Here is a 24,760-nt window from a genome sequence, read left to right on the forward strand (position 1 = left end):
TTAAATGACATCCAGTTTGGAATCAGTTCAGCTGAGCACATGTGGACCCACGACAGCTGAGATCATCGAGGAGGTGAATGTACTTCCTTCTGACAGGTCTGGGGGGGTGCATCAGATTAAAAAAAAGGTTGGGAACCACTGCCTTAACATTATCTGATACAAGTGACAGTGGCACTGTCATCCTAAGGATAAATAAAGGACATTAAAATGGGATGATGCTGTACAGTTTAATCTACATTCTCTCCAAAACACAGCTGGAGGGAGAGTGTTGTAAAGCATAACATAAAACATGACCAGGAGGCATGTAGACGGAGAGAGGCAGCGACAATTGAGCATCCTCATAATCCTTTTAGCATCTTTCACAATTATACGTCACTTCTCTTTAAGAAACATGCCGTCCCTTCTGCCAAATCTGATACAAAGAGCAACACATAATGTGGTCATCGCAACGTATGCTGGGCATTATTAAGCATTATAAAAGCCACAATCTGCAGAATCATTCCTCTTATGTTCAGATGTTTTGCAGCAGTCTGAGAGATCAGAAGACACGCAGTCCTATCATCACATCAAATTGGATTGCCTGAAAAGAAATCAGGTACAGAAAGATTACTGTCCATGAAAATCACTTGAAGCGGTTTTAAATGAATACAGATTGATAACAATGAGACGTCCTGCAGAATGAAAACATCAACGTCATTTTCAGAGGAATTTCTCTGTGAGGCAGGATGTGCCCGTCGGGTAGGAAGCATTATTCAGCTTTCAGCTTTTGTATTAAAACCCAAAATAAACCGTTTAAAGCTTTACAGAGATCTTCAATTTCATCCTGGACCGATCCATGAACGCCAAGAATTACCGGCCTGTACGACCAAAGATGAAAGAAGGAGCGAGAGGATTGCTTTTAAAACCGGAGATGATTACATTTATATAAAAGGAAATTATTGTTTTTGTGTTCGGTTGATCCCCTGAAAAGAATGAACATACAGAACACTGACAAACACAAGTCTCCTGTTGAATTTGATACATTAAGACGGACGCATTGTTGTAATAATTTGTCACAGCTCAAATATTTCGCCAGCCCGTCCAGTGGAGCCATTAAAGGAACAATTAGTCATTTGTTTTAGACGTCAAAATCAAAGATATCCACATATTTGAAGTTTCAGATCAAACAAACGGCACATTTGCTTAAAATATGTATCAATAAGTTTGCAAAACATACGACGCAAACAAACTTTAAAGGTGCACTATGTAGTTTTGGGAAAGAGAAAGATCTTTGTTGAGTGATTTTTATTTTTTTATGCCTAAACAAACTCTTTATTTTCATGACTGAATAAACAAACTGAGCTTAAAGGACAACACCATTTCATACTGTTTTACTTTGTTTATAAGTGGCGGACCCTGCCACCTTTCTAGCTTCAAACCGAGATCAGGGGACCTTATTTTCCTCTGAGAACAGCTTGTTTATTCAGTTATGGCAAAAATAAATAGATTAGTTTGTATTATTACCTTGTTGTTTAAAATCTGAGGTTGAAATTTCTTCTCTTAAACTACAGAGTGCCCCTTTAATTCAGCTGTTTTCTGACGTTATGTGGTTTTGGGAAGGAAATTGTAATCAGTGGAGAAAAATCCTCGTTGACAAACGGAACAAACCAAATAAAAACAAACTGTTTGTTTTCACGACCGAATCAACAAACTGACCTTAAAGGACGACACACTTTCATCCTGTTTCACTTTGCTTATGTTTGGCGGACCCTGCCATCTTTCTAGCCTCAAACAGTATTTCCCTCTGAGAACAGCTTGTTTATTCAGTTATGGAAGAAGATAAATATTTATGAGTTTGTATCATAACCTCATTAATATTGTCAATTCTTCTCCAAAACTACACAGTGCCTCTTTAATTGAGTTGTCTGGCGTTAACACCAGTGAGTGCACCGTCAGATCTTTGTGTGTCTTAGTTCACATGTTGGGTTTTAAACATTGGCCACACTGCTGCCTCAGCTCCACAGATGCAGGATTACTCCTCCCTCTAAAAAAACACATTTCCCTAAATCATCCCGCACCGCGTCTCGTCCTGGGGGCCCCTCACAGAAGAAAAGACAGTCTCGGGGCTTAAGACGCACACCGTGTAATTGTAATCATAATTACTCGCGACATCCAGAGTTCAAATCCGGCTCAACACCTCAGTCTGCCCATCACACACGTCAGTCTCCACCCATACAAACTGGTGAGGCACACAAAAGCCCGAAAAAACGCTCCTTTATTCTGCAGGAGGAGGAAGAGGAGGAGGAGGAGGAGGAGGAGAGGGAAACTTGCAGAGAGATATGTGCCAGGGTCTGTCCTGCCTTTTATTTTATTTTATTTCATTCCTCTGGGCTGCACAAAACAAAGCGCGCTCAATCAGTGTCGGATGGACAAACTGGTGTGCGCGTCTTGCATGTTGTCCAAAAATCTCTCTGCCCAAAGCGTCCAGCTGCTCCACAGCCCTCATCCATCACCAGCACCGTCACACGGACATCAGCTGATTAAAGAGCGATCCAGCAGCCAAAAACTGTGACCGGGACGATGTCTCCTGGTTCCTAACTGCAGCACAACAAAAGCCAAACCTCCTCCTCAGCATGCACACACGAGTGACCCAAAGGCGATGTAAAGAAAAGCCTGGCGCACTGTCACACCGCGTCTCTGTGCGTGTGCGCCCTGGATGTGAGGTTAACCACAAAATATACCCAAAAAGAAGAAGAAGCTTTGCACAATCTTACCTTTCTCTCTCCTCCTCCTCCTCCTCCAAAGGCGAGTTTTTTTGGCTCAGGTAGGACTGGGCTGAATGTGCAGGTTGGAATAAGCTACTCCCGTGAATGCAGTCGAGACATGAGCTGGAGAAAAGTGAGGAGAGCAGCAGCAGCAGCGGCGGCGGCGGCAGCAGCAGCGCGGATGAAGATTTGAAACGGCGGAGCAGCGCAGCGCGGCACCGGCGGCGGAGTCTCTGACATCAGCGGGGCTGCGTTTCTTTAAGGTGGCTGCGCTCCGCACGCTCGCATCAGCGCCGCACACCGCACGCACACGGCTTCATCTGCGGGATTTTCGACCGACCGTCTCTCAACGCGTTGATATTCCTCATCCCAGGGAGCGTATTAAGTTGGAATGAAATCAAGATGCGAGCGGAGAAGTTCCCGTGCGTGGTTCGCGTTGCGGGGGAAGAGCTGCTGCGGGAGGGGGACGAGGCTCTGAAGTCACAGCTGAGGGGGAGGAAGCGTCCAAAAAGCCGTCAGGAGGGAAAATCTGGCTCAAGGTTGAGAGAGCGCGTCCTCATCTGCAACCTTTAATCATGTCTGACAGAGGGTGGAAAAGTTTATTAACAGGCTTCAACACGTAGGAATAAATCTGTGGTGTCCAACACTGCCATGTAGGAGGACACCTGAGAGGAGACACCAAGAGGGGACAGGTTACTTAAAGGGCAGCTCCACCAATTTTACATATTAAAGGTGCCATCTGTTGGAAAAGTTGATTTTTGAGTGTCATTCCCAACTTTCTATTAAAATACTGACGCTTTGGGATTGTAGGACGGGTCGGCTGCCGTCCCAAAGGAAGGAGACTCAAAAAATCAACTTTTCTTACAAGTAGCACCTTTAAAGTGTGTTAACGGGTCATTAGGAGGGAAAAAATAGTGTGAAGTCTTTTGTGGCTCCAGAAGAAGCTGCATGTAATCTGATTAATTGCCTCCAGTGATGTCATTCAGTGGCTAAGTTGCATTGTGGGTGATGTAGGCTACAGGTTTGTAAAAAAAAAAAAAGGAAGAAGAATGCGTTTTGATCAGTTGGTTTTAAGGAATAAGTTCACCCAAAAATGAAAATCCAGTCGTTATCTACTCACCCTCCTGCCGATGGAGAGTCAGGTGAGGTTTCGTGGTCCACAAAACATTTCTAAACATCTATAAAATGGCTCCATACAGCTCATCCGAGGTAATCCAAGTCTCAGGAAGCCCTCGAGATCACAAATTAATTTGTTTAGGAGAACGCTGTAATGCCGTTTTGCTCTGAAGCTCCAGAAATGTTTTGCGGACTACGAAACTTCACCCAACTTTCCATCGGCCGAGTAGATAATCCTTTAAACTGTCCATAATGAGTCCATCGGTGTTATAGAGTCCGAGGTTAGACCACTGGGCTGCTTCTCAAAACCTATGGCGCCTACATTACCCACAAAGCAACTGAGCCCCTGAGCGACATCACTGGAAGCAGTTTATCAGATAACATGCAGCTTCCTCTGGTGCAACAAAATCCTTTATACCACTTTTTTCACAGATGCAGTTCGACTCCACAGGACCCGTAAACACAGTTTAACGTGTGAAATTGGTGCAGCTCCATCATTCCTTATGGATCTTTAGTAGTTTTTGTTGGATTATATTTATGCCGCACCCCAAAGTAAAAATGTAAAAAGAGAAAATACTGCAGAAACATCCCCCAGTTGAAGATCTAGCAACTAAAAAAGCTGGTAACTATTTCTCCTCTCTGCTTCGATGATGCTTTCTTGTGTACTCCAGGAAAGCACCTCATGACTCTGGATAGAATTACTTTCGGGGTATCCTTGAACTTCTGTAGCATAAAATCACAACAAGCCAAACACTGAGTCATGAAAATTTGAAAATGTTGGAAAAACCAAGGTCAGGATGCATTTTTCATTTTCATTTATTACAGACCCCTGACTCGCTCCCCGCTGATGTTTTTCTCCCCTTTGTAAAGCTCATATTTTTATTAAAGACAAAACCAAGATATTTATCAGAAGTGCTGTACTGATCCAAACTGGAATACAGAAATACATAACAGAAGTTGTTTGCTCCTTTATTATTCCACAACTTTTGTAAACTAGACTTTTACTCAGCAGCCAGCAAAACAGGGCAGCAGCTGATGGTTATTTTGCATTCTTGATTAAAGGTCATCATTTTCTTGATTAATTGATCAGGTGTTTGTCATTAAAATGTCAGAAAATGGTAAACGATGTTGATCGCTGATGTCCTCAAATGTCGAGCTTTGTAAACAATCTCAATATATTCAGTTTATTGCCATGAAGGAGTAAAAAGACCCGAAACTAAAAGGCTGAAATCTAAGAATTTTGACATTTTTGCTTTAAAAATGACTATCGAAATAGTTGCAGATTAATTGAATAGTTGACAACTAATCGATTAATCAACTACTAATACTGTTTAAGAAGTTCACATAAGAAAAAATGCTAACCTGGTTCCAGCTTTTGCAAACTGGCCCAAAACGAGGGGCGGCGTGTAACGTAAGCTTGAGAAGGCGAAGCCCTCCCTGAATCTACTGCTTTAGTCTTCATATATAGTGATCAGTTATCGCAGATCAGGTCCCCTGGTCATAAAAATTTACATTCTGATTAATAGCTGATGGGATGCTGGTGGGTGAAATAATACATATTTGATGAGGGAAATATTAGCTACATTGCCTGCAGCGATCCTCCGGCAGCAGAAACGAGATGTGCATTCCCTGTGCGCATTTACGCGTGATTCACAGCATCTTAACTTGGTTGAACATAAAATATGACAGGATCGGTCAGAATCTGATCTTAATTCATGTTCTTCTACACATCCACAAAGGCAAACAGACGGTCAGGGTTCAGAAAAATAGGCGCCGCCCTGATGAATCCTGAACTCTGAGCTGTCTTAATATATTTATTTTAGAAGCTAATCTGTTTCCTTCAGAGTTTCCTCCGTCCTGTCAACTTTACATTCACAGCTTTCGGTTCCGCTGCTTAAATGTATCACGATATTTGCTGCAGTGACATCACTGCACGGGTGGAAACGTTTAAAAGACCTAAAGCAGCCTCTCTAATCATTAAAGTATATCGTTAAAGAAAAACCTCTGGATAAAAAGGCCTAAAGTGTACCAGATCCTGCCTTCTAGTTGGACAGTTCTTAAGTCGCTTGTTTGCCTATTTTGGATGCATTTGAAAAGCTAATTTAAAAAAAAGAGAGAGAAGGCTGCTGGGTCACTCAGTGAGTTTTGTGCATGTCATTTGAACTTGTTTTTGCCTGGGGAGGTTTCCTGAATCTTCTTTTTGTGTAACTTCCAAAAGAAAGTTTACTAAAAACGAGATATCCAACAGTCTGACATGTTCTCTCATTACCGCTTGTACCTGGCATTGAATAAATTCAGCTCGCATTTTCAAAAATAGCCGAGGAGCCAGGGGTCTAATAACCACCCAGATGGGTTCCTCCATTAAATCAAAATGCTGTTTTCCAGCTGGCAAAAGTGAGTGAGTGCCACGCATAAGAATACTGTCAGCGGTAAAAATCAAGACCAAGAGCCAGCCTTTAAGACACAAGTTATTTGTATTTGCTTCTAAAGTAAGGTTAGTCTTACACTTATATTTTCAACAATGTACAAAAGTCAGATTTTGCAGATGGCAAGCTGTACAAGAATATATTACACAAAAACACACGGTAAGCTAAAGAAAAATGTTTTTTCAATGTACAAGCTGGTTCAAGGTCGGTGTGTTGACATTACACAAAGAATGAGAGTTTACTGCAAAAGCAAAACAAAAAGCTACAAAGAATAATTTACATTTCTCTGCGGTTATGCGCATTATAATCCTTAAAGTCATTTATTTTTCTGATATAAAAGTCTTACCAGCTGTAAGATGAAGATGCATTAGAATGGAGGTTTTTATTTTGCAATAAACACACCATCATTCCTGTTTAACTTGTGTTCACTGAACTTAAACCGACTACTGACGCTATTTCAGGCAAATGGCCACCAGGGCATTACTGTCTATTAGGGCTGAATGAACGATAAAAAAAAGTTCAACAGGACATCACGGAGAAGTCTATGTATTCAAAAAAACACTTGGATTGTTGCAAGTGGCTCGCGAGGAGAAGTCTAAGACAGGCTGTCGTCCTGCTCGTCGCCTGCTGCCGACTTCTGGCTGATGTTGCTCTGAAAAAACAGTTTAAAGCCGTCGTAACCCTGGGTGAACAAATACTCCAGGTACCAGATCCATGGCTTTGAATCCTGAAACACACACAGACAGAGACGGTTACATCACCGACATCCAAAGATTTCTATGATCAAAGCGATCTGTCTCAATCTGAAATATGACTGATGCACATCAAGCTACATGTGAAGTCTGTTACAAACGCAGAAAATCAAAAGGAGACGCCTCGTACCTTTATGGAATTGAGGTCCATGTCCTTTCTCTCCGGCCAACACTGGTAGAGAGAGAGAACATTAATATTCATCGTCAGCCCACCCAGTTAAATCTCACCAGATCACTGCTGGATGTTAGATCCGACCAAAAAAAGGTGCGTGTATTATTAAACATGATGAAAACCACGTCTCATGCAGCTCCCATTAATAATAAAATGTCCTTCTGTATTAATGTATCTTCTATGAAAGATACATTAATTCCACATTTGTCTCCTTGTCTTGCCTGCAAGTCTATTAACCAAACTGTACCGACTGGCTGCACACTGATCCATCACCGGCCATGAAAATAAGCGAAAAACCTTGAAGGAATTTTTTTTTTAATTTTTTTAAACTGACAGACAACTTTTTAGCTTCTACTTATCATTCTGGAGTAAATACTGACTGCACAGTGTAATGGCTGCAGAAAAATGGCACCATCTGCGTATAGATTGCCTCGCTTTCGCTGTGTTTTTCGGCCTCCCACCAGCTCGACGTTTGCCGCAAAAGTGAACATCGCATTACGGCACAATGGAAGCACATCTTCCATTACACAACCAGAACAGGCAGAGGCGTTGTTTTCCAAAGGTCGCTATCCTCAGGTGACGGTGGAACAACTGTGAAAACTCCCGCTGATGGAGGAGGCAGGAAGAGGGAGAGTGATCGAACCCGGGGTAAGACAAGAGTGAACGGACGAGCATTTACTCAGTGGAGACTGCCGGTGTCTGTTGCCCGGTTGATATGTGTTTCCCCTTACCAGCGGGAATTGAAATAGTTCAAAACCGCAAGGCTTTCCTAAAAGATATGGAGAAGGCAGCCAGAGGGGGAAGTAGCCAGCTAAGGGGGCTCGAAGGAACTTTTTCACTCTAACTCTAAAAGCAGAAAATAGTTGGTGGCCTTTGCCACATTTTAAATGTCCCTCTTCCCTCATATAAACTGATCTTAATTATTGTTTTCGGACAAGTTTGCCTTCATTATTCTAAACAAGAAGAATTAGGCCTCGTGCATTTCAGCCCTCACAGTCTGTTAATGGCTATTATGATTTGAGGCATCTGACATTAGTCTGTACAATTGGTGTAAAAAATAAGAAAACACTAGGACATTTTAAATCACAGTGTGAGGCTGTGGCAGAGCGTACATTTTCTTCATCAAGGACTCAGGTCTGTTACTTTGATACTTTCATCTTAAAGATGGCTCTGCTTTAAAAAGTGCAATGTAAATAAAGATAATTGATTAATACATGCGTTTGTGGCATATATGGAAAATGCAGCCATCGTTTTGTCATCAATTATATTGCTGATATCTGTCAAATTCTGAAAATGATGTACTTGGCAGGACACAGCCTCTTTGCTTTATTAGAATTTTTCCAAAAGTAGCCAGCTGGATTTAAACGAGTAGTCGGCTGTGGCTGACAGATGGCACATATGGAAGGTCAGGAAGTAACAAAACCTGCCTACTTCTTAATACAAACGGGTGTTTTACTGTGTTTGTCCTAATATGGCACTGAGCTCAGGGTCAAATTTGGATTCTTACGGTTGTTTTTGCTTTAGACGGTAACAAGGCTGCTAGCAGTAGCCATGTTGCTAACATTGTGTATGCAACAGTGGTGCCAACCGAGGAACAAAAAAAAGAAGGAAAGGTCATTACGTCACCAAATCTCGCTTTGGGGCCAGACTGTGGTGTCAGCTGTATTGAAGTCAACATATCTACATCGTATGACTTCTGATGAAGAAATGCCTCCAGAAAATTAAAATACACATTTAGAGGTCACTCAGTCTGTCACCAAAGAAAGAGTCAGTGACATAGTGACTCTTCCTTCTTTTTAGGCTCCTTGGCACCAACTCGGAAATGCTAGGAGGGGAGGTAAGCTGAAAAATTGTCTATTTCCTATGTCTATTTTGGTCTGAAGCAGGTACGATGCAACCCAAATATGTCTAAATCATCCAAAATGATCCACACTCACCTTCTGGTGAAAGTCGACAGCGTAGCTCATGAAGGCGGGGTGGTGGATGAGGTCGAAGCTCGTCCAGTATTGTGGTACGCTGCTCTTGAGCAGCAGCTCCTCTCTCAGCTTTAAATCCATGTCTGGTTTAAACATCCTGGAGTTCCACAGGCTGTTGACCATGACGACTATGTAGCGGTTGAACTCGTGGAACGTCTGACTGCTGATGTGAAAGGCCTGGTGATCAAAAGAAGTGAAATATGAAAAGAAAAGAACAAACTAAACCACTCTCCATGTCTGCAGATCTTCACATCTGATGCCTGTTGTGCTGATTCATTTGCATGCCATTTACCAAGTCCATTTTTCTTAATAAAAAGTGCCACTGACATTTTCAGGGGAGTGTACTGGCGACCTGACATGCACTTGTAAATTCACATCTCGCAGTGCCAGATATATTAAAATATCAACAACTTTTTCTCAGAGGGTATTAAAGGTTATCAGCTGTGGGTGGATGCTTGTGAAATCCTAAAGAGCTGGACTGAGAGATGTAAAAATCTATTAAAAATAAATCTAAATGTACAGCAAGTCATTATGGAAGAGAGCTACGGCTAAATGCCTGAAATGTAAATGCAATTACACGAAATGCTTTAAATGAGCTTCTAATCAAATCAGTGCTAATAAAACATCATTTCCTCCACATCGTATGTCGAGTGCTTAGTGCAGACGACGATGTATTCTTGCAATGCAAATCACAGCGTGTGTGATTTTCACACATGCATAGCGAGAAAGCGAGTTTGTTTTTACCTCTGTGAGCTTTTCTTGACTCTTGGCCGACGCCAAGTTCACCTTGTACCTGAACAAAAAAAAAGAATCAGAGAAAAGGTCGGTGACTTCTGTGATCACGAAATACCGCAAAACCGCTTGTTCTTTCTGCTCCGTCAAAAAATATAATGCAATTACGTTCCAATTTTCTTTTTTCATGGGATTTCTATGCTCAGCTTTGGTAGAATTACTTCACCACCCTGGGGTGTAGTCAATCAGCAGACACTGTGCAGATCTGTGTTATTAAAGTGAGGCTTGAATTCGACATAAAAGGGGAGAGGGCTTAAGTGTATTGCCTCTTAGCCTCTCATTATCGTAAATCATACATTAACATTTGAGTGCATTCACGTCATTCGATTCCCGTTCTGTTCTGCCATTAAATATTCATCAACATGCGACAAACCACATTAAGGCAGTTGTTAACGTACGCATTGTGATAGGCTTACAGCAGGTTATAGGAAGGAGATGAAGAGTCCCCACCTGTACATGATGTAGGCCAGTCTGTCTACACTAATGGGGTCCGTGGCGAACAGGGTTGGGTAAAAAACTCCAGGTGGAGGCATCACCACCAGGGGGAGACCATACTTCAGAAACATGTCGCACACCTGAGGGAGGAGAGAAATTGGTAACTTTAGAATCTATAATGTTGTTCTTGGCAACTTATCTTCGTATTTATGCATTTTGTTGTTCCACATAAAGATGAGAACTGCTGAAACGTGGAGCCCTTCTCTGTTTCTCAATTTAGTTCTGAGCAAGAGAAAAAAACGTTCATATATGCTGCAGCTCGATTGTAAAATGCTTCAATCAGACATAACTTCATCTCATCGCACTCTTAAAACTTTTCTCTGTGAACTGAAGGCAATCCAAACCTTAAGTGTCTGGTCCTGTCGAGTTAGAATATTGTGATGATGAACGAGTGCATTGTAATGTTTCATGTGCATTTACAAAATTTGGTTTAAAACCCATGTCTTTTCCATCTGACGATGCGCACCATCACCGTAAGACCAGCATACTAAATTACAAATCCTATTTTGGTGAAGGCATGACCCGCAGATCAGAACGGTTCAGTAGCAGGCGTACTTATATCATCCTTCTGATCCTATCTAAAATATGATCCTTGCTTATTCTTTCCATATTTTCTAAATTTTTTTCTGTCTTGTAGGTTTAGTAGCCTTTATATTTTATGTTCTATGTGCTGCTGCTGCTGCTGCTGCTGCTGCGACTTGAACAGGAAAACTCTGACAAGGAGATTTTAATCTTAGTCATTGTAAAAGGTCCCCTCCAGACACCTTGAAAGATATAAAAAAATAGTCAACACTGAATAGTAATTTGTGCCAAATGTGTTCTTTTGAACCAAAATAATTACTTAAAGTTTTAATAATATATCTACTATACAACTCTGATAAAAATCAAGAATCAGTTAAACATTCAGTCAACAGATCAATGTGAAAAAATGCCTCCTAGTGTCAAACTCAAAACAAACATCATCACTGAGTAACACAGTGAAACTCAAGAAACGACAACAATAAGCAATTTTTTTTTTTTTAACATTTTTAAATAAAGTTATATCACTTAGAAGCACCAGTAAAGTCCATGCACAGGTTGTATCTTGCCTAACAACGAACATTCATCATTAGCTTATTTACCGTCTCGTAGAAGTCCAGGGTAAAGCTGAGGAGGAGAGAGTGGCAGCCTTCAAGCTGAAGGCCCACAGAGGCCAGCTGACCCACAAAGTGAACCAGATCCATCACTGAATCCTTGAACCCCGACAAAGTCATGTTTCTAGGACAGAGGGCAGAGCAGAGAGTCGCACAGAAACTTTAATCACAACTAGGAATGATGCTGAGTGATAGCCTGCTCTGGCTAAATACCAGAGGTGAATTTGGCAGTGAATATAAATGGATCTCTGCACCAATAGGATCATTTGTTGTGTGGTTTCATGTGCGAGAACTCAATACTGATGAAGCACAGGTATTAAAAACGTAATTGACACCAGCTCCACCCCTTCATTTGAAAGCTGAAAAATCATTTAACTGGATATGAGGGCTGTTTCTGTCTCCAAACAAGTTTTAATCAAGGGATCTCGTGGTTAACTGAGCTCAAAACCAAAAGGGAAAACACGTCAATACACATTTCTGCCTTAGCTGCTTTAGTTGGGGATAACGATTTGGCTTAAATTAAAGCTAAAAGGTTACTGTATAAACCAGTGTGGGGTTTCAGTCCCAGTCATGCTGTGACAATGTTGGTAACAAATTAATAGTACTATCAAGCCTCATATTTGGAACAAAAGTGGGCAAGTCATCTGGGACGCCTATAACAGGGAGTGCTGTTTTCATTACACTTACCCACAGTAAATAAAACTGAGGCAACACCTCAATACTTTTATTACATCTGTAGGAACTGATTAGGTGTGAGAAGGCAGGCATCTTGGCATTTCTTGGCTCCAAAAACAAGCTATAGCCCTTATGCTCTGAAGTAAATACACAAAGTGTTTCAGGTCTATTGCTTGTTTATGCTTAGGGCATAAACAAGTAGCAGGAAGTAGATGTGAGAGGGAATTCAGACCTGGTATTAACTTCCACCCTGAGTGATCCAATCACAAGTGGACAGGCTTTAAGCCCATTAGGTTACACCTGGCATTAACATGGATCTCGACATGTGACTCGAGTGACCACTTATGATCGGATCTCTGCTCTGTAAGCAGGTGTACACATACATAAGTAGGACAAACAGTAACGCTGTTTTTCACATCGAGAAAGAAATATCTTTATGTATAATATTTGCCGAATTAACAAGGAGGGCCAAATAGTTAAGAATGTGTTGTAGACACAATTTGTAAAATTTGACATATTTACAGTCGGTGAAATGTTTATAGATTAAGGGAAAATGGTGAAATCAGTCACAAGAGTGTGTTCAAACAGCAGCTGGGAGGTAAGACACACTTCAGAAATGGAAGCAGACAGGCTGGTACAGCGATGCCTCGACATACGGACAGTTCTGACAAGGAAACAAACAACTTACTGCGTTACATTTAATGCAGAATTTACGAAATTTAAGAAGCCACAAATGCTTTAGAATTTGTTGTAACCATTTTGCAAAGTTTGTTAAGTTTTTCCACATGCAACAACTATTTAAAAACGCGGCCTACAAGGGAATCTGGGGATGTTGCAGTTACTAGTTCAATGGTTAGTTGAAACAGTCTACTGCTAACATTTGCAGGTTAAAAGGCCAAACATGTAGTTTACATGAGACATCACCACATAATGCAACATCTGGTAATATGGAAAATATGTGATCACATATATCACTTGAAACCGTTGAAGCCTCTGGGTCTACATGGGAAAGTTTAAAGATTACATGTAAAACCCATGTATATTCCCATGTGAAACCTAATGATTACATGTGAAAATTATAGGATTGCATGTGAAATGTTAGACGTTACTTGTGAATCCTATGGGATTTCAGGTGAAAACTATGGGATTACATGTGGAACCTCTGGGACTACATGTGAAAACTATGGGATAACATGTTGAATATTGATAATGTTAGATATAAACAGCCTCTGAGACTCACATGGAGGTGTAGCTCTTGAGGCTGATGTCCAAGTCGTCCTCCATAGCGTACACTGAGTGCCAGGTCAGCCACTTTAGCAGCATACTGTTTAGACACTCCATCAGTCCACACTGCAGACACACACACACACAAGACAAAGGAGAATCACTAAGCATACAGTCTAATCTAATACGGGACTCATGAGTGTTTTATAATTACAAAACAAACATGGTCGCTTCATTTCTATTAACTTCTGGCAGAAGGTTTTGTAATTCTACTACAGTAGCAGAAGCACAATTCATTCTACTCGTGCCTCAGAGCGGAAAGCCTACCTTGAAAAACACGGAGGATGTGAAGAAGAGCTGCATGAGGGGCTCAAACAGAAGCCGTCCAATTTCTGAAGCAGGAGAGACAGCAGGTTAAGGTTGTGATCAACGTACCATAATGCAATTTCTAAGATACAGCAAACAGAACATTGGGGTTGGGCAAACAGTCATATACTGTATGTTTATCAGAGATAGTGATAACAGAAAATATGGAGAGAGACACACAGTTTGAAAGCAAAACTCACGGGAACTGGGAACAACGGGAATGTTGCTCAGCAGGGCGAGGATCTGTGGGCGGAGGAGGGAGCCGTCCCAAACCGTGAGGAATTTGTAGAGAAAAGCCTCTGAACTGGTGAAGCCCCCCTGATGGAGAAATGTGACAAATTATTATGAAATCACAATTTATTCGGTCCACAATAGCTACAATTCATTGCAATACACACTTGATGGTGTAGTTTTTCCAATTACCTACTGTATAGACAATGAATCTAAAGAAAGAACTACTTACATTATGAATGTGTAACACACTTACTGATTAAAACTTTACTTGAATCATATAGGCCAAAAATAATAATCTCCCATCATGATACAGAAGTATAGGCTATAGAGGTAATCAGATGTCTTTTATTATTGTAGTCTTTAGGCCCATCTATCAGCGGCTTTCATTAGCCTTGCAGATTTTGACATGATGACAGTGAACACACCACAGGAAGTCGTACAACTAAAGTCAGAAAGGGCTCAGTCCATAAGTCCGGAGGGTGGATATTTGGATTCAGCCATTGTTTCATTAATGTGGGTGCAGGTTGATGAACACAGGAAAGAGTGAATGACGGGTGGGAGATAGCTGAAAAGTGAGACTCGCCTGGAGAAAGTTCTCTGTGGACAGCAACTTGTTCAAAAACTGCAGAGCTTCATCTGAATTCTGGAAGCCTCCTCCATCGCCGCAGAACAAGAATTCTGAAGAGGAAAAAAAAAGCATTTAGTGAGTGAAGACGCCAAAGGAATAAAAACAACAGAAGATTTTAAATTCGGCCTCTTCCAGCCCCTTTAAACCCCTCTCAGAGAGAATCTCTTTGATATGCCAACTAGGTAATGTGTTAGGGTTCAACACAAGGTCTTAGCTTCGCATGAGCATTCCTGACAGAAGATGTCAGAGCAGTTTGGTAGTTTCCCCCCCCCCCCCCTCCCTTACCTTCGTAGAGAGCGTAGCCTAGCCAGAAGTTGAGGCGTAGGAGGGGAGACTCATCCTGTACGAAGTCCAGGTACTGCAGTGCCAGACTTGAGCCCAGCACTGAGCCCATCTGAGCGGGCAGCTGGTGGAGGTAAAATTAAGAAACAGGAAATACATTCAAGAAACTGTGATGGAGAGGCCAAAATCATCATATGTGTATTAAAGCAAAGAAGCACAGACGAGGTGAAAAACAATAAGGTCAAACATGGCATAAAAAAAAGTCTGTCTCAAATCTGTCTTAAGAATAAACTGATGCTCATGTCCTTGTTTTCATTGAGCGCGCCAGCAATCCGCTACTGGGCTAATTCTTCAGTACTCAGTAATCCCCATAATGCCAGCACTGGGACATTTCTTCCATCACTCTGGATAGTTTATACAGTCCCTTATTGTGTGTGAACAGCTGCCTCCCAATATGGTGACTTTGTCAGTATAATAAATAAATTAGAATGAGGATAAGACAGACTGTGAATGGACACAGCTCAGTTCTTCGATAATTATGGAGCTACTGTATCATTAAACTGAGAAAGCTCCATTCGGCTTTTGAAAACAGCAGCGCAGGCAATGAGGGAAATAATCAATGATCCTTTGTCAATGCCTCTGCTGAATAATTTTACGAGTGTGATTGGATTTACTCGTCTATCTTTCCTGAGACGCGGCAAACTAGAGTAAAAGTCTTACTGCTCGTGTTGGCTTTGTGGGCAGTGAAAGAGGTGAATTTATGCAGCATGACGCATAAAAGTCTGCGAGCCATTTAAAATGACTTATATTAGTTTATCAAGACACTGAATCTGCAGGGCAAATAGACATTTATGGAGAGGGCTCTCTAAATGACCAACTCTGATACATCGCATCTCAGGTCTTTTGCTTTCATTACTCATACGGGATAGATTACTGATGATATCTGTAAAAAGAACAATGGTCTGTTAAAAACAAGCATTGTGCACAAGATGCTTGTTTATGCTCTAATCTGATAAACAAATTACATCCCCAGGCCATCTCTGCTGTGGTTTCCCTTGGACAACAGTTGTCTGTAGCCAAGAACAATTTACAGAAATTATTGTAATAGTGACACAGCCCCACCATGTGGCAGTGAGGACACATCACCACGTAACAGACTGTTAATTACACAGAGAATCTGCATTTTATTCTGCTGCTTACATGATTAATGATTTTTCACGCTTAATGCTTAAATGATATTCCATCTGTTCCCAGTCCAGCTGTGTTGGGGCCATGAGACTAACCATAACAGTTGAACTGTGGAAGCTGACTGAGAGGAGAATCAGTAAAGGGGCAGGGGGCGGCACCCCACAGATGCAGAACTCAGAGATTTGTCCTGGGAGAAATTACCTCTATGTGGTGCATATTTTCCAGCAGCTGAGCAAAGGAGTGGAGCTGCACCAGTGGGACCAGCTTTCTGCTTGAGGAAGGCTCAGACTGAGGCTGTTTATTGACTACAGAACTCAGTGCCGGCAGTTGCAGGTGGCCGTGTTTCTGTGAAGGAAGAAGAAAAACAACAATTAATACAGAAGAATAAAAGGCCTGGCTAGCATATACTTTTATATGTACATACTTAATTTTCCTGAAAGGAATAAAGGGCTAAAATCATGATAAAAAGATAAAGTACAAATATTTATGTAATAGATACGGTGCTTGGTCTTTTCTTTTGCACGTCACTCCCTGCAATCATTTCAAAAAGGGGCAGTTAATCCCAAAATTAAAAATACATGTTTTTCCTCAGGGGCTTGAATCTTTACGGTTATCTCTCTCATTGGCTATTCCAGAAGTACTGATGTAATGACAATCGTAGTCGTCCAGATTTTTAATCCTACATACCAAACACATTTGATATTTATCAAGGCGGTCCAGAGACGTCTCTAAGCAGTTCAGGAAGTTTACGACTGGACCTGTACACCCCTCACATTACTAGATAATCTTGGTGAAACATTGGTACCAACTGAGGTCCCAGACCAGATTTCTCCAGGATGGGCGAATCGAGATTAAATTGAGCCCACAGCTACTGTAGTGTGATCTTGGCTTAATCTTAGTAAGCTTAGATGCTCACTAAGAGTTGATGCACGCTTCTTCTGTGCGGTGAACAAGGTCTGTGGATTATCTTGAGTAACCAGGTCATGATTTATAAAGAAGAGACATTGCTGTAGAGTTTTTCAGAGGTAATTTTTTGGCACTTTGAGCACCACTAGCTGAGTGCCATCTAGTGTCATTATATTCACAAGGAGGCAGACATCCCTGCAGCAGATATGTCCAAAACTCCACAGCTCACATCAAAACAATCTAGATGGATAAATAGCACTACAGGTTAGGGAAAAACATCCAATTATGATTCAGGGGGTGAACTGTCTCTTTAAATAGACTTCCATACCCTTTTCCTCGAGCTGGCCTTATCTTTAATCGTGGAAGCCAGACCGGTGCTCGAGGCAACCTGGGAACCGTTCCTCTTCTGGACACCGATCAATGCCGATTTCCAGGTTGAATTGTGGTTCCTAAACCCACTCTGTAAGAAAACAAAACATATAAGTCCTTTGGTGCTTTAGAGATGACAGTCATACAGTATTGTTACAGTAGAATGAGTATTAACTGAACAAACCCTCATTCGGGATGGAATGGAGAGCGTCACCAGTTCGGGACATAAGACTTTGTAAAGTGACAGTAGGTGCATGAGGAATGGCTGCCTTCCCTTAGGAAACAAGAGCAAACATCAACATGTTTAATGAGACATATCTCTACTCGAAATCTCCCATTTATGATTGATGTTTTTCCTAATAATGCTAAATATAACGATAACCAATGACTTGGAAAGGGTAAATGTTTATGGAAATAAAGAAAAATATTCTGCAATGTATCACTAAATAGATGTTCATCCTGAGTAAGGAAATGACTTAGTATCTTTGATAAATGGCTCCACAGAACTTCAAATCAGCAGGATGTTTACCAGTTTAGACTGCAGCTCCAGAAGCTTCCTGACTCTGAAGACTCGCACTACAATGAGGGAAAAAATGAAGCAGTTAATAATGCTTGCAGAAGTGATGAGAACGCTAAAAACAGGAAATAACTAGAAAAACTGAGGAAAAAGCAGAATAAATGGATCAAATCTCAGGTGTGAAAATGACTTACCACTTTCCTTTCTGGTCAAAAGGTACAACAGATGGCAGATGAAAGGACACTGAAAAATGTGACAAAAGATAAATACTTCGCATCTCTCAGCAATTTTCAGAAGCTGCAATATCACACCTAAGTGTTGCAGTCATTTCATTACACTGGTAAGAAGGCAATCCTTCACATGTGAACAAACAACAACTGAGAAGGAATGGGACCTGTTCAGTTAACAATTTCACTGATTTATCTGAGTGACTTTGTTGAAGAAAATCCCCCAAAAACACCTGTTAGTGTTCAGTTTCCCAGAGACGGGGGGATTTTGGGTAACAACACAGTTGCCAAACCAGCACAGCATTAATTAACGGTGAGATTTTTTTTTTCATTTAAATCTCCTAAAAAATAGCTCTGGCATAAAAACACGTAATTTACATGTCAAATAATCATAGACAACCATTTATTTATTGCTCAATGGCATGTATAAATGAATAAAAAAATAATAATAATTTAATCAGATGTTGCTTAACATCTAATTACATCAAAGGGGTGGGAAATACGACCTAAAATTTATATCATGGTATTTATTTTTTTGTTTGTTTGTTGCGATGACATTATTATGTCACAATATTACAAAAATAAAAGGGATACTCTGCTCAAACATGATTCTACTTCTTTTCACTCTATTGACAAAGTGCGGGAACATATCATATGAAAGAATAAAATATAACTGAAAAAAATAAACGCTTTTGTTGGCTTCAAATAGGGCCACTATCACAACAATGCAATGATCATCAGCATACATACCAGATTTTCTTCTGTGACGTAACTGAAGATGAAGCCGTAGACAGCTCGAAGTTGGTCCTTTCCATCAATCATGTCAAACATGGTCAACACCCACTTTATGAAAAGAACCTGAAAATAGGACACACATGTCAAAACAAACATTAATAAAAGCTAAAAAAAAAAAAAAAGCAGGTAAACCAACACTCGCTCATCTGAAATAGTGGTAATTCAAGTTAGAAGACTGAAAGGCACTCATTCATACAGCACTCATTTAAATGAACTGAATGAATTAATATATTCATTAAAAAGATAAGGGAGCAAAGGTAGTCTTGAATTATGATTTGTTTAACATTGTTTAATGAGCTAAATTTAGTAATTGGGTTTAAATAATTGTTTTTTAAAGGGGCTCTATGTTACAATTTGTAGCAATCTACATGTATTAATTACTTTCCTATTGTAACGTGACGTGAAAAATAAGAGCTTCCCCATCTCCCCTCTGCCTTTACAAGCCTGTGGACGATTTGTTAAAGTTGTTCAGTGCTGCTGGACTGCAGATTTCTTTGTGAAGGAACTGGGCTGGATTTTTTCCACACCAGTCCAAAGGATGCAAATTTTTATGACTATAGGCAAGTTATAGAGTGCCTCGTCTCAGTGCCCCTCTCCACTCCATCAACAGAGAAACAGTTTAGAAATGGAGTCCGCTAAAATAAACTAGCCAAATTAAATCAAGATTTGCTGCTCAACAAAATTAAGTAACATAGTAACAACCCATTGAGATCAAAGTTTAATCTTTAACATTTCTAACTGCAAATAAAATGACTTGCACTTACTTGTGTGCTCATAGGTATTTTGGCAACACCCAGCCAGACCACTGCTCGAACAACGGCCTCCTGTGGCACCACAGTGGCAGGAATCAGACACTTCAGCACGCGGGCACATAGAGTCGTCCCTACAGAGAGAAATTCACAGGAAAAAAATCAGCTAAAAGAAGCAAACGTTAAGACTGACTGTAAAAAGCCAGACAATGTTTGTGCAATGCATTCAGACTGTGTGAAAACTATGTCCTCTCATCACACTGACAGGACATTACATGAGTTCTACTACATTAGTGATATTTGGCTCCAGCATTCTTGTCGTTCAAATTGCACTAAAACTACCAGATGGTGTTACATTTCGAGTGGCTCAGAGATTAAGACTGCCATATTTAAATTGACTGAGCTGTGAACAAGAGTGTGACTGGTTTAGCCCTGTGATAAACTGGAAACCTGTCCAAGGTGTACACTTGTTTGGTATGTGACGGGACAGACTCCAGCCCACGATGACCCTGTACAGGTTAGGCGCTGAAGAGGGAGGGAGGATGTATGTATGTATGTGTGGATGGATGGACTGCACAAACAGGCTGATTCCTTCTGCTAAAAACGATTAATTAATGCAATTAAATATCACCTACACAGCTGCGGCTAAGTTACTGTCTTACCCATACGGAGGCTCATGGCAAACTCCAGCATAACAGAGATGGCCTCCGGCAGAAGTCCTTTACTGTAGGCCACCTTCTCCACCAGCACCAGGTGTCTCTCCACATCATCGTTCCCGTACACAGGAGTACCTGCTTCAACTACAGGAGGGAAGGGAGACATCAGTGTGTATTTGGTTTTTGAAATGTTCAAGTACTCACACAGTTTGATACATACAAGAGGAAGTTTATTTTTCTGCTAAAGTTGATGCTGCGTGACGTGACAGCAGATGATCCGTTACTCTACAAACTGTCTGCTGGAACAAACACCAGTATTTTCTCCAGAAAATCCATTAACTACACATGTTTACTCACTAGCACAACAAAACTGCAAGCTTTTACAGCTAAACCAAGTGTAGAATCAACCATAAAATACTAAGTATATAGTGTCTCCCCGTTGAGCATCAGAAAGACACTAATGTCATCTAGAGACAAATCCAAAAATGTTTTGGTCACAGGACGGGAAACATCATTTAGATATTTAGGCATCCAGAACGTCATCCGTGCCTTCATATCCTCTTTATCCAACTCGCTTTATTTTGTATCACTCAGTCTTGCTTATCTCGTCTTCAAATGGTCCAAAATGCAACAGCAGGACTTCTAACAAGGTCAGAAAAGAGACACACAAATGTTAAACGGTCTCCCCCCTCTCATATTGCAGAATCCTGTTCCCATAACAAACTGTGAGAGAGCCAAGATCATCTGATCAGAGACTCCCCTCTGTCCCCAGATCCAGGACTAATTAGTGGTATGTGGATAGTGTTTTCTCTATCGATGCCCCGAAGCTCCAAAACTCTCTTCCTCCCACCATACGACTCTCCCACACTGTTAAGATTTTCACCTTAAAACACACTTTTGCTCATTAGGCTTTAACTGTGCCTGATTCTTTATCAGCCCAGGTAATTCCCTCTCTTAAGTCTCAACAGGGCTGCATTTTTCATTACCGGCTTTATATGGCAATTAGGGATGGGACAATAAAAGACTTTAGTGCGGATCATGAATAAAAAAAGAACAAAACACTCAGGATAAGTTGATCATTGTGGATTTCCATCACGAGGATAATCGTGAATATCCTCTTGTGAGTGACCTGAAAGAGCGGTCTAGCTCTCTAAGTCTTTTATTGATTTCCTGACTTATTTTGAAGTGTCACAAAGGTTAGCCCACATTTTTTTCAGTCATTCCAAATTCCTAAGCCTGTCACCGTGGCTGAAGGCTCGGCTTGCACGTAGTATCCACCTGAAAAAAGACAGTTAAATGGACTGTGATGAAATACTATGGACTCCAAACTAAAAGAACAACAGGAAGATGAGCTGCTGACCTGCACAACCTGCCTGAGGAAGATGTCTGACTCACAGTCCAACACGTGAAACGTGCTCCCATCTCTGTGACCATCATCCAGTTCTTTTTTTATTTATCATGAAAAAAGATGTCCACTTAAATAAAAGGCGTCCTATCTGTGATGCATGATGATTTAAATGATATCTTTTAGATAATATTATGAACAGCAATTATTTAGGCAAGGACAATCATGACAAACAAAAATCTTTATCGTTTATTGTTCTTTTTTGTTTTGTTGTTTCCTTTGTAAAGCATCTTTGAGCATCTAGAAAAGCACTTTACAAGTCTAATTTATTTGTATTATTATTATTATTACTATTGTCCCTTCCTAATGGCTACATGCCCTTAATTCCATTGTTAAGGGGTCGACCAATATGGCTTTTTCAGGGCCAATACAAATTATTAGTATAATCCTAAATACTCAAGTACTTCTAAGTGCTGTATCGTAGGCAACTGGACTTGTTTCAGTTTCTTGAAGACGTTTCACCTCTCATCCAAGAGGCTTCTTCCGTTCTAACTAACTGGAGGGGAGTTGGCAGGCTTTTAAACCCTGTGTGGGAGTGTCCTCAGAGTCGTTGAGGACACGTGTGAGCTCTGAGTTTCAGAGTCATTAGGGCCACTTGTGGGTCGTTGATCGAACCGGCCTTCATGTGGGTTTCTAAGGCTAGGTGAGCCCAGGTGTGAATGGTCGTTAAGCTGTCTGGGGAGGGAACTCAGTACACCATTGTAGGTGGTTGATAAGTAATGTCTTAGGCCACCTCCTCTGTTCAAAGACGGATGTTCCAGTTTGACATAGATGGGGTCTTTTACTCCTCTTTCAAACCATCTGTCTTCTCTGGACGAGATGTGAACATTGTTGTCCTCAAAGGAATGATTTCTCTCCTTCAGATGTAAGTGGGCAGCAGAGTCTGGACCTGAGGAGTTGGCCCTCCTGTGTTGTGCTATTCATTTATGGAGAAGGTTGTTTTGTCTCCCCAATGTACAAATCTGTGCAGTCCTGGCTGCATTGAACAGCATAAAGTACATTACTCTGTTTGTGCCTGGGTGTTTTGTCCTCAGGATGGACAAGTTTCAGCCTCAGTGCGTACTCTAGTACTGCTCTTAAGTACAATTTTCATGTACTTTACTTGAGTATTTGATTTTCTGCTACTTTATACTTCCTCTCCACAACATTCATTTGATAACTTTAGTTACCTCACAGAGTCAGATTATTCAGTGTTTTACCGGCTATTAATTGTGACATGTTACCAATCAGACAGACAGATCGTCTACCCTGACTATTGTTACTATTGCTGTTACTATATGGAGGTAATATATGATCAATGATTGTATTGGTACCAGTGTTGTTATTATTGCTGCTATAATATCAGCACTGTTATTTTTGATATTTATTATCATTTCATCATCACTAGTTTCTTTATGTTTGTCTCCCTGTGCGCCTGTGTAAAGCACTGTGGATCGACTGTGTTGTGTGTGAAGTGATACATAAAGTTGAGTTTACCCCAGGTTGTGTTACAACTTCACCCTGGTTGTCACAAAGGAACTCCTTGTGTTAGATATCAGCTGATGAATTATATGTTGTAGTCGCCAAAGCAGAATAATGATGGTACTTTCTGTTTTGAGAGCTCCATCACAAACTAAAAAAAAGGAGGTTATATCGAAAGTACTGAGACAAAAAAGTGTTTCCAACATCTCCGGCGTGTGCTAGCTTACACGCTACGGTTAAAGAGACAACCCCCTGTCTTCAAGTACACCTCTCTGAATGCTACGACCCTCCACAGATGGTACCGTCGGTACCGGTGCCAGTAACGCCACCGTCTGTGTGTGTCTGGGCCGGGTCCTACCTCGGGAGAAGTACTTTATGCTCCGAGCAAACGGCTCCTCCGCCTCGCTCTTTCCTCTCTTCTTCTCCGCCACTCGGCTGCTGCTCCGGTTCGACAGAGACTGGTCGCTCGCAGACGACTGGTCCGAATCCGACGGTTCCGACAGGTTTAGCTTTGTCGCCATTTTCTACATTGCTACAAATTTCAAAACACTGCGCTCTGCTCCGTCTCCGGCCATTCAAACCAAACTCAAATCCTTCGCGCGACCGTTTGCTCTGCGCCTGCGCACTATGGTCCGTCCGCTCGGTCGCTTCACGGGAGTTGTAGTCCGTTTGACGTCAAACGCCGGAGAGTCGACTATTACAAGGACTACAAGAGTAAAGGGTGTGATTCATGCAGCTGTTTGTGTGAATAAATGTGTCAAATTAGTGTTGGTGAGAGGAGACACTGAATCAGGGTGTATGCAGGAATCCTGAAGTTAAATTTAATCCATTTTCAGACCTTTTTAAGACCCTTTCCCTACATTTTAAGACCTCATCGCCATGACACTTTAACTTTACTACATATTGATTGTAAGACAGCACAACTAAACAGTAGTTTGTCGTAACTCCTCATCAATACAACATAATTTAAAAAATAGTTTTAAAGTATCAAAAGTAAAACTCGTTCTGTAGAAAAGGAGCTTTAGTCTAATTTTGGCTTTTTTGTGTGAAATATTTCAGAGTTTTACCTCTAAGAGCCTCAGATATCTATTTAAATTAAACCTTATGGGGAGTTAGGAGGGGAAATGTCTGGTAACAACTCATGGACAGCGATGGGAACTGGAGGATGTTGGTCACGCCGCTCTGCAGACACCACAGTGACAATTATTTCTTCAGGGGAGCAGAATACATCATTTCAAAAGAAGGCTCCTGCCTCGTAAGCTTTCCCTCAAACTGTAACTGACCTACAGTCCAGTTTTCTTGCTCAGGGGGAGACAAAGGGGCAAAATCACTCCATTTTGTTTTGAGGGCAGAACAGAAAGACCCTTGTGTCTGAATTACGCTGCTTGTCCCCTCACTGTCAGTGTTCGGGTGACCATGCGCCTGGTCCTTTTCTGCCCATGTGGGAACAGAATTAGTGAAGGGTTTGCTGT

At 41.2% G+C, this 24,760-nt stretch overlaps 1 protein-coding gene and 1 long non-coding RNA gene across 2 annotated transcripts; both read right to left on the reverse strand.

The window, feature by feature from the left end:
• Positions 1-213: 213 nt before the first annotated feature.
• LOC141012852 (uncharacterized) lies at positions 214-3,585 on the reverse strand. The gene is made up of 2 exons (XR_012180413.1): positions 2,754-3,585; positions 214-580 (listed from the first exon to the last, which is right to left on the reverse strand). It is a non-coding gene; the product is annotated as an uncharacterized lncRNA (long non-coding RNA).
• A 2,730-nt stretch (positions 3,586-6,315) lies between these two features.
• On the reverse strand, positions 6,316-23,880 carry cenpi (centromere protein I). The gene is made up of 20 exons (XM_073487101.1): positions 23,647-23,880; positions 20,429-20,566; positions 19,782-19,900; positions 18,973-19,080; positions 18,190-18,238; positions 18,008-18,054; positions 17,663-17,752; positions 17,438-17,569; positions 16,405-16,548; positions 15,019-15,139; positions 14,689-14,783; positions 14,072-14,189; positions 13,833-13,897; positions 13,522-13,631; positions 11,595-11,730; positions 10,429-10,553; positions 9,931-9,979; positions 9,148-9,363; positions 7,169-7,210; positions 6,316-7,013 (listed from the first exon to the last, which is right to left on the reverse strand). The coding sequence occupies exons 1-20, from the start codon at positions 23,807-23,809 to the stop codon at positions 6,882-6,884; spliced, it is 2,199 nt and encodes a 732-aa protein (XP_073343202.1). The 5' UTR covers positions 23,810-23,880; the 3' UTR covers positions 6,316-6,881.
• Positions 23,881-24,760: the final 880 nt, after the last annotated feature.

Source organism: Pagrus major, chromosome 18, assembly GCF_040436345.1.
Source record: "Pagrus major chromosome 18, Pma_NU_1.0".
Lineage (NCBI taxonomy): Eukaryota > Metazoa > Chordata > Actinopteri > Spariformes > Sparidae > Pagrus > Pagrus major.